This window comes from Notothenia rossii, assembly GCF_949606895.1.
Source record: "Notothenia rossii genome assembly, chromosome: 9".
Taxonomy (NCBI): domain Eukaryota; kingdom Metazoa; phylum Chordata; class Actinopteri; order Perciformes; family Nototheniidae; genus Notothenia; species Notothenia rossii.
The window spans coordinates 51,421,859-51,432,072 of record NC_136907.1 but is presented as its reverse complement, the minus strand read 5'-3'; the positions used below and the strand labels follow the sequence as shown (position 1 = coordinate 51,432,072).

The following is a 10,214-nucleotide window of genomic DNA, read 5'->3' as shown; positions in this document are numbered from 1 at the left end:
TCGGATGCTGCAAGCCGAAGAAACAGATCTAATCACTGCAGTCCGGCTCATTCAAAGTGCCTCTTCTTGCATAGAGGATCTACGATCAGATGCGGAATTTCAGAAACTGTGGGCTGACAGCGGGGATGCAGGTGAGGGCGCCGGCGCGCCTGCTCCTCCAAAACGGCAGCGGCAGGCCACCAGGACGCTACAAGACTACGTGGTGAGTGAAAGCCTTGGGCAGCGCGAAGTGGACATTCAACAAGAGTGCAAGCGGCTGTTTTTTGGCATCATCGACTCTATTCTGAGTGAAATGGCTGCACGTTTCAGCGAGCGTAACGGGAAATATATGTCAGCTTTGGACGCTTTGGACCCCGCCAGTGTGATTTTCCTGGAGGCTGAGAAAGTGAAACCACTACTGGATTTAACAAACACAGACATGGTTGAGGCACAGTTCACAGTTGCGCGAGAGTTTTTGAAAAGCCGGTGCAAAGGCCAGGGAGTAGAGAGAGTGACTTTGAGTCACCTTGTTGCAAAGGAGTCCAGGGTATTAAGTGCCATGCCAGCGGTAATGACAGCATTCAAACACGCACTAACATTCGGGGCATCAACTGCTACATGTGAAAACTCGTTCTCCACGTTGAAGAATGTATTTAGTGAGCACAGACGCAGCATGTTGCATCGACGCAAAGCCCATCTCATCCAGCTGGCCTTTGAGAATGACCTCAGTAGGAAATTCAAAGATGAGTGGAAGGAGATGCTGCTGAGGAGGTTCCACTCGTCAGGAAAGAGGAGACTGCAACTCTACTGAAGGTAAGAGCTGGTTATTTTATCATTTGTATTGTTGCTACTGTTTGTTAGCAATGTGGTTATTGATCATCCGTTGTTGGATATGTTAGATCAGCGCCTCTGATCTGTGGAGTCTGTTTTGATGTTGCTCCGTTATGTTTTCTCATTCTATGCAGCATCATGTGACATGTCACCGGCGGTGACATGTCACATGATGCTGTGACTCACCGCCCCCCCTCGGTTTTCAGCTGCCCCCCCCTCTGTACTGAGCTGGAGCCGGGACTGATTCCACATCCTCAACTTTGGCAATAAAGGGATCTAAAACCCACAATTCCTTGGAGACATACTCGTCTATGTCAGCGAACCGTGATTGCATTTCCGTTTGCAGTGCGTTCATATGGCGGATGAACTCGCAACGTACAGACACAGGCACCGTTTCAGGATTGTTTTGGGAATGTTTCAGCAGTAGTGGAAACTGTTGCAGCTCCCCCCTCTCCATTTTCCCGACCCTGTACTCCAGTTTGCGCACAAATGCATCATTGGAGAATGTTGGACTCCACGCCTTGCAGACGCTTGTTTGTTTCATTGTAGAGACTGAAGATGTCGGCCAGGTATGCTGTTTTAATCCAGAATGGCTCAGTCACTTGCTCTGACAGTGCGCGGTTACGAGTTTGTAGAAACTCTTCAATTTTTTCCTTCAGTTCTACAAAGCGTGCCAGCACTCGGCCGTGTGAGAGCCAGTGCACCTCGGTGTGCAGGAGGAGGGTTTGGTGCGCTTCGTCCTTGCACAAGTCTGCGAATAGACGCTTGTTGGTGGGGCGACCTTTGATGAAATTGACTATTTTAATAACAGTTGAGAGTGTTTCGCTGAGGTCTTCTGACAGTTTCTTGCTGGCCAGGGCCTGGCGATGTATCACACAGTGAAATATTGTGCAGTGTGGGGCCTTTTCTTTCAAGCGACTGTTAAATCCCTTGTTTTTCCCCATCATTGAGGCAGCTCCGTCTGTGCAACATGCAACTAAATTCTCATAGGAAAGCTTGTGGGATGAGAGGTAAGAATCCACTGCAGTAAAAATGTCCTCACCCCGGGTGGTATTGGTAAGGTTGACTGACATAAGAATGTCCTGCTTCAAATCTTCCCCATCGATATATTGCACATAAACGATCAGCACAGCCTCGTCTGCTACAGTTGTGGTTTCATCAAGTTGTATGGCAAATGGCCCCTCTCCAAGCTTTTCGAGCAGCTGCAGCTCGCAGTTACTTGCCATCTTCTCAATTCTGTCTTTCACCGTATTGTTTGACAGTGGTACAGTTTTTAGCTTCTCCGCGACCTGCGGGCCGCACAGTTTCTCAGCCATCTTAATGCAAGCTGGCTTAATGAGCTGCTCGCCAATGCTGTGCGGTTTCTTTGCCTTTGCTATTAAAAGTGCACATTCAAAAGAGGCCTCACTGCCAGCCCTAACAAACGCTGTTCTAATATCCATTGGCTTCTTTGCCTTTGCAAGGTGTTGTTTCTTTATGAAAAAGTCCCGATCACGCCCGACTGTTTCTGGGTGCATGGTCTGTTGTTGTCTCTTCATTTTGCTGGGTTTCATGCTTTCGTTGGCTAGCTTTTCTCTGCATATCACACACTCTGGGCGGGTTTTGTCCGTTCCCTCCATTAAACCGAAGTTAAGATAGCTCTCTAGGTAGGTCCTCATTTTCTTTTTGATTGCAGATGAGCTGTCATCTCCTTTACGTTTTTCAGACATTTTTAGACAAAAATATTCACCTTATGAAGTCGGTCGCTAGCTAGCAAGCGCAGCAAACTGTTATTATTATGAAAGCTGACACAGTAACGTCAATGTTGGCGCCAATCGGAGGAGTATCAGATGAATTTTTAGAATTTTTATTTTAGTTAATCAATTAATTTCTATATTTTATTGTAATGTAGACAAGGCTTTTAGCGCCAATCATGTATTGCGTTACAATATGTAAAAAAAATGATATGTAAAAAAAAAATTATATGTACTTTTTTTTTCTTTTTTTTAATTCTAAATATGATATTAGGCCTCAAATCATCTGAGGTCTGGCGCCCCCCCTGCGATCTTTGGCGACCCCCCAAGGGGGTCGCGACCCCCAGGTTGGGAACCACTGTACTAGATGATGTTGTTATTGTATGTGGTGCCCTCACAAACCTCTGTAAGAGTGTTGTTCCCAAATGAGTTACACATAACCATGTATGACTTATAAAGTGATTTTACATTTGTAAAACATGTATATAGGCCTACTGTACTTAAAACTTAATGCATTTTAATAAACCTCCCCACATTGGCTGCCACTGGTGTGTCTAATGGTCCTTTCCCCCCCAGATTATCTCAACAATTCAGAGTGCAGTATCACATTTATTTGTAATGCTGTAACTAACAGTTTCATTCCATTCAGGTGCCATTAAAGTGCCACTAAACATTAACAACATAGAAAGTAGGAGTATGTACAATATATTAGAATCAAACTGGTTCTGTATGTTGTAAACAGTAAATAATAATTTTAGGTCGCAAATTATCTCTATGGATACATATATAGCATTACAGAATAAAACTTAAAATATCTTGTTGCACTGAAGTGCATCTAGACACAGCTGTCAATAACAACATCAAATGTAAAGAAAAGGCTGATGATGAATTCATTGTTTCAACTGTAATGCAACTTTAACAACCAGGGAAAGACAATCCATAACCGACATCTAACACCATATCTGGTCTCCTATCACAATACAATACATTATATTACCCACTCCTACATGAAGGCATTCAAGCCTCAACTCTCAGACATTTCCTACATAACCATGTTGCTGGCTTCCTTTTTATGTGTGCACAACTGTAGTGAATGTGGTTGTTGCATTTGACACAGATTATCATTTTACCAAAATCTGGTCTTTCACAGTATTCACAGGCTCTCTGTGACACCAAGACAGGATCATGTCTTCTTGTCAGTAATTCAGGCAACACACTCGAGCTAAAGAACTCATGTGCTTTTGGCAAAGCCTCCTGCAGAAACTCTTAATTTCTTAGGATACGTTGCACAATGAACTTCTCCTTAGTCCACAACACAAAGTCACAGTAGCTAACACCACACACAAACATGTGAAGTTGAGTTTGATAGTAGTATGTGTGTGAATGTTTCAAAGAGAATGACTTGTCCAGATAAACTGCTTGTCTTCTGTACATCCTTGAAGGCTATTCCTGTATTTGTAGGGACATTTGATCTCTACCACCCCTTTGCCACAGCAGGTACATCTTGCTATCCCATCTGGCGATGATCCAAGGTGTGGCTCAGAAGGTTGCACTACTAAGCCACATGAGCTGATGCTGAAATCTGGATGGCTTTGGGACATAAATGCAGTGTAGGCTTGTCTTGCCGTTTCCTCCATGTTTTGACCCCAGAGCACAGATGGGACATTTAACTCTGTTTTGTTGTACTGCATTATATCATTTAGGTATGTTTTGCTGATCTTGTCAGTTGTGGCTGCATGGTGAAATTTGGTGCTTGTGATCCGACCAGCCCTATAGGTCTGCCACTCATTTGACCTTGACTGTTTCCGTGTCACAAATTCCAGTTTCTCACATTGTTGAGGTTGTAGTGTAGTTTTTAGTTTGTGAAATGTATCCTCACATTTCACCTTCATTTCCTGTGGTGAGAGTTCCCGGAGTGTTGCATCAAATAAAGCGGTCAAGGGCTCAGGTAAGTCTGGATGCTCTTCTGAATCAGTGTCAGACGATGCAGTGTCCGTGTCACTGTTTTCCAGGCTCGTCAGCACTTCAGCACCTGGGTACACATCCAGCAGTTCCCGGATGTCATCATCTGTCAACACTGATAATAGAGCAACAAAAAGACACAATTAGTGTGCTGCATAATGTTCACATTTTAAGAATAATGACTGAATTATTCTAAAACCAGACCAGTTAAGCTGTAGATAACAAACAATCGAATTTCTAGAATCAGTAATCTGAAGACAAAAGGACAGACATATTCAAACTAACATAACAAATGATACTGAAACTATTCAAACTGAGCGTGTATGTTTACAAAAAGTCATGATGCCACGTTGGTCTGTAGGCCTTTTCATCTCTGCATTACCAAGTAACACCTTTCTCAGGCTACATTATGGTGTCAAGACACTGAGGAGAAATCCTGAGAATGAATTAAATGCACTCTGGCAAAAGGAAACTTATCTAGGCTCTGTCAACTATTACATGCCTCTGGGTGTGATACTATTCTTCCTAGCAGATGTTGAAGCTGCTGGAAGTTGCCTGCCAAGCCTCTTTGGTTTGTGGAAGCTGATTTCCCTCAATGGAGCTGGTCTGACTTCTTTCCTGCTGATGTCTTTCCACATGCACAATCCAGAAGTAACCGCTGCTTTCTCTGTCCTTCCCATCCTAGCATAGAGCTCAACTTTGAATAATATTGCAGCTGCATGGCTGCAGCATGACCCAAGCCTGAAAATTCACAAAATCATAATAAACATACTGGGCTTGAAAGTAACATTTGCTCTCAGACAAATCTCGGCTCTGGCTATGAAGTAGGTAAACATCTAACTTACTAGACATGTGAGTATCCTAAGCTTAATCAGGTTTTGAATGTAACTGAATGATATTGGCTGCTGACATTTTGAACCCTGTTGTCACTGTGTTGTTGTTCATGAACATGTTAGTTTCAAACCCTGGTTATGATGAGAAAGTTACAGGGCAAGGCATACGATTTTTGATATGGAAAGGAGAGTAATAGCCAGCTGAAAGGACAGTAACACACCCCTGAACTGTTACCTACAAGCCCACAACACCAAATAATAGGCTACTTACCCCGCCATACAGGTGCAATTCGCTGTGAGGACGTAGTTTTCTCGTTGGTTGATTATGACCCAAACCTCATACATCGTTGTCTTGTGTCCTTGTCTTTGACTAGGGAGAATTTCTGATCTCAAAATACAAAACTCTGAGTCTATGTCATGGTATTTGACGTTCTGTACATGACCACAGACAACGTATTCGTAAGCATCCACTGATTTATAGGCTCGTAATTTCTCTCTGGTGTACACGCTCGGTTTCTCAATTAAATAGGTATATATATCTGGCCAATGTATATTCGGCCACTTGCTAACGTCTTCAACCCACTCATCAATAGAACACGGATCTGGAAGTCGGACACCATTTGTCAAAGTCAACTTGTTAAGGTAACATTCACGATCTTTAGTTGATAATCCCCTTGCGTAGCTTGACAAGCTGTTTATCTCTGCCATCCTTCTGTTGCCACCATGCGCGCGCATACGTTCTACGTCATCATTGTGTACAAACACAAAAAGGGTCTTAGAGCAACTCTCATAAGAATGAATGAGGCCCCGCCTCCCACGCTGTATCCAGTTCTTATTATACATCCATGGTCTGCAGCGGTGCTGACTTGAGACCGGTCTCTACCTGACCGGAGTCACGCTGTGTGTGTCTGTCAGGAAACAAGCTGTTAACAAGTAGTTCCAGCAAACATCCACTGATAAACTGCGATGTTAACAACCTCATGATAACCTCATATGTTTTTAACTTAGGATCATACCTGTGTTTAGTCTAGAAAAAGGGAAATGTGTGCATTTTATTATAAAGTTGTGTATATTTACAGACCGTTGCAAAAACTAAGAAGCTTATAAACATCAGGTTTAAAACTAAAAGAGCTTTGAAACACAATGAAAGATGTTTGGAGTTTTATTTGAGTTATTAATTTAAACTTTTTGTCTAAGAGATGCTGATTTGAAACCGTTGTTACATACAGTTACGGCATTTCCTGTTTCTGCCGGAGGGAGGGGAGGCCGTCCCAAAGCTTGCTGCTGTATTTACTCCCTCCATCTGACAGGAGGGAGCCTCGTTGAGCTGCGAGTGTGGCTACAGACGGAGTTCACTCCGTCACGGAGGGGTAGGGTCGAGGGAGTGGTTTGGGATTGGGCCGAAGAGAAGGGGCAGACAGGGGTTGCGTTTGGATAGTTTAAAAATCAGCTCCTAAATTCTAACCCTATCTCCTATTCCTTGACCTCTGAGTGAAACGTCACGGGGTTAAGGGATAGTGGATAGGAGAATTCAAAAGGACTTAGGAGAAGAGACTGCAGTACTTCAGAGAATCCGAATGCACTTTCACTATCCGACGTGTTTATGATGCGCCAGCGGACGTCATTGTGTGCGTCTGCTGCTGTGGGGAAACTATGGAAACTACAGTTTTCTATAGAGAGGACTGGATGTTTAATAAGAACGAGGGACAACTGTAAACTCATCTAGAGACTCTGCACCGTCCTCTGATGCTGTTGCTTTATGCTTTATGAACAACAGAGAAACATATTCTTCATGACCAAAATTGGAATTGAAATAAAAAATGAAAGTGAAACTTATGCTTGTCACCCTTTCCCTCCGGTCCACATTAATACAAATAATCCCAATACGTATGATTGTATGAACTATGAACATATCTTAAAATCAATACAAATGTATTTATTATAAATGTTAGTCTTTAACACCTATCACTGTGTATATCACCATTCAAACATCTTTTAAAAGTTGAACAAACCCCACAGCTCAGTGAAATGTTGACTTTATTTGATCATTTCAGTAAAAACTAACGTTCATATTTCTCTTTTTGATTATAATACTGATGAACGTTCAAAACAAAGCACTTTGGCAACTTACCACATACGTTTTAAAATGCTTAATAAGCACCGTAACTTTCATGATATAATTTCTCCTTCATAATCGTTTGTGTCCGTGAACGGCCGACTGTTGTGTGATGTCAAATGCTGCGGCTGCAAGGCATTGTGGGGCAGCATTTTCTCCTTTCCTTTCGGTTAGGGAGGTCCAGTGGTTCCTAAGCTAAATGAGGTCATAAAGGAAGTTTGAAACCTCCTTTCCTATCATTCTAGAGAATTCGAACAGCACTTATCATGGCTGCCACTGAGGGACTTCCGGGTCATTTCACTCGGTTAGGAAAGTTCCTAAGCTAAATGGACTATTCGAACGCAACCAGGGAGAATGAAAAAACATGGATAAAAATAAAATAAAACTAAAAGAAAAAGGTGGGGCCGAGAAGGCAAGAGAAAAAAAGGTGAAGTCACTCGCAGGTGAAGTATATAAATGTCGCAAATTGAAAGACCTTTTTGGCAGCAGCGCTGCTACAAGCTCTATCAGCAGCAGCTTAGAACAAGTGCAATATGATGAAGAGGATGATGAGGGCCCAAATTCAGATATACAGCCAGCCTCCTGCGTTCATGATGAGGGACAGAGTTGAGCTGGTGGAAGAACCAGCTCAACTGGCGCACACGTGCAGGGCAAGAGCAAGAAGTGGGTGAGAATTATCCCTTGAACTATAGGTTACTTATGTAACCCCAGTTCTCAGAGTAACATGAAGTGAGATGTCTCACTATGGGATGCGCCTCAACGCGTATGCAAACAGAAGCATCAATCTCATTACGCCAATCCTGATTGCCTGTTGATCTTGACGTCTACGTCAGGGAATCCACCCACCCTATAAGTAGCTTGCGCTACGACGCAGCGTCATTCAAAATAAGCACCTCTTCTCGCTTCGCCTTAGCAAGAAGGGCCGTCTGGTGAGACATCTCACTTCATGTTACTCTGAGAACTGGGGTTACGTAAGTAACCTATAGTTCTCATTCATAACACTCCGTTCGATGTCTCACTATGGGATATTGAAACTCCCGTATTGCTACACATGCTTATCTCGAAAATCACCAAAACAACCAGAACTTAACAGGTAGAACCCTGTCTCAACACGGGGCCCAGCACTGCGCGGGCCACACTTGGAGCAGAGACATCTAGCCTGTAAAAGCGGACAAAAGTGAGCGGTGAGGACCAGCTCGCTGCTGCACAAATGTCTTGGATGGAAACACCCTTGAACAAAGCTCAGGATGTAGCCAGTCCACGAGTAGAAGGAGCATGCAGGCCCGTTGGTGCCTGCAAACCCTGACTCGTATAAGCCAGAGCAATCGCTTCCACAATCCAGTGGGAGAGCCGTTGCCTGGTAACGGGCTTGCCCTTCTGAGGGTTAGCCCAGGATATAAAGAGTTGGTCATTGCAACGAAACTCTTTTGACCTGTCCATATAGGTGCGTAAAGCACGAACTGGACACAGCAAATTTGGCCGCTGTTCCTCAGAGGAACACAGCGGCGGAGGAAATGCCACAATGTTAATGGGGGTACATGAGCCAACCACCTTAGGTATAAAGGCAGGGTTGGGCTTCAGCAACACTCTTGTTTGCCCCGGGGCAAACTGAGTGCATGAAGGATGTACAGAGAGCGCATGAATGTCACTGACTCGCTTGGCAGATGCCAGAGCCAGTAACAGCACTGTCTTCAGTGACAGGTGTTTCATGTCAGCTTCTTCCAGGGGTTCAAATGGGGTTCGAGTGAGCCCATCTAAATCCACTGCCAAGTCCCATAAGGGCACCAGTGACCTGGAAACAGGGAGGAGCCTGCAAGTCCCTTTCATAAAACGGCAGACCAAAGGATGTTGGCTAGCCGTCTTTCTCTCAAAGCCCACATGGCATGCAGCAATAGCAGCCAGGTACACTTTGATCGTAGAGAAAACTCTGTGTTTATCAATTAGGTCCTGTAGAAATGATCAAATCACCCCGACAGGACATTGAAAAGAGATGTGTCCTTTTTGAAGGCACCACTCCTCAAACACCCTCCACTTACAGTCATAGAGAGACCTGGTGGAGGAAGCTCATGCACTCTGAATAGTGTTTATCACCTTCTGAGGGAGCCCCACTGTATTCAGATTGTACCACTCACGGGCCAATAGTGCCAAGCAGTCTGAGTGTGGGTGAAAGATCGTCCCCCCCGCCTGAGACAGTATGTCCCTGCGTAGTGAGAGCTGCCACAGCTGCCCGCGCAGCAGCTGATATATCTCCGCCAGCCAGTACATTGCAGGCCAGTGCGGAGCTATCAGGATCAGTGTGTGGCGTTGTTCTCTCACTCTGGCCAGAGTTGGGGGTATCAGAGCCAGGGGTGGGAACGCGTACAGAAGGACCGGAAGCCAAACGTGCACGAGCGCGTCCACGCCTAACGGTGCGTTTAAATCGCGCATTGAAAAGAACAGCTGACATTGAGCATTTTCTTTCGATGCGAACAGATCTACCGCGGCTCGGCCGTAACGCACCCACAGCTGACTCACAACCATTGGATGTAGAGTCCAGTCTTCATATAGTGGTGCACCTCTGGACAGCAGATCTGCCCCGAGGTTCATCACTCCTGGTACGTGCGTCGCTCTCAGAGAGAGGAGACGTCCGCAGCTCCATAAGATCAGTCTGCTTGCCAGCATGTGTAACTGGAGAGAACGCAAACCCCCTTGGCGGTTTATATACGATATTGTGGTCGTGTTGTCTGTCCTCACGAGGACATGATGTCCTCTGAGAAAAGG

At 44.6% G+C, this 10,214-nt stretch overlaps 1 protein-coding gene across 1 annotated transcript; it reads right to left on the bottom strand.

Moving 5' to 3' along the window:
- Nucleotides 1-2,913: 2,913 nt before the first annotated feature.
- LOC307017544 (uncharacterized protein) lies at nt 2,914-6,103 on the bottom strand. The gene is made up of 3 exons (XM_079647141.1): nt 5,610-6,103; nt 5,008-5,186; nt 2,914-4,620 (listed from the first exon to the last, which is right to left on the bottom strand). The coding sequence occupies exons 1-3, from the start codon at nt 6,071-6,073 to the stop codon at nt 3,932-3,934; spliced, it is 1,332 nt and encodes a 443-aa protein (XP_079503267.1). The 5' UTR covers nt 6,074-6,103; the 3' UTR covers nt 2,914-3,931.
- Between the last annotated feature and the right edge of the window lie 4,111 nt (nt 6,104-10,214).

Excerpts from the sequence above, each read along its gene's own strand:
- LOC307017544 (XM_079647141.1), bottom strand. The coding sequence starts at position 6,073 with ATGCGCGCGCATGGTGGCAACAGAAGGATGGCAGAGATAAACAGCTTG. Across the intron at positions 5,187-5,609 it reads AATTGCACCTGTATGGCGGG|GATGGGAAGGACAGAGAAAG; the intron begins GTAAGTAGCCTA and ends GCTCTATGCTAG. Across the intron at positions 4,621-5,007 it reads GAATAGTATCACACCCAGAG|TGTTGACAGATGATGACATC; the intron begins GCATGTAATAGT and ends CTCTATTATCAG.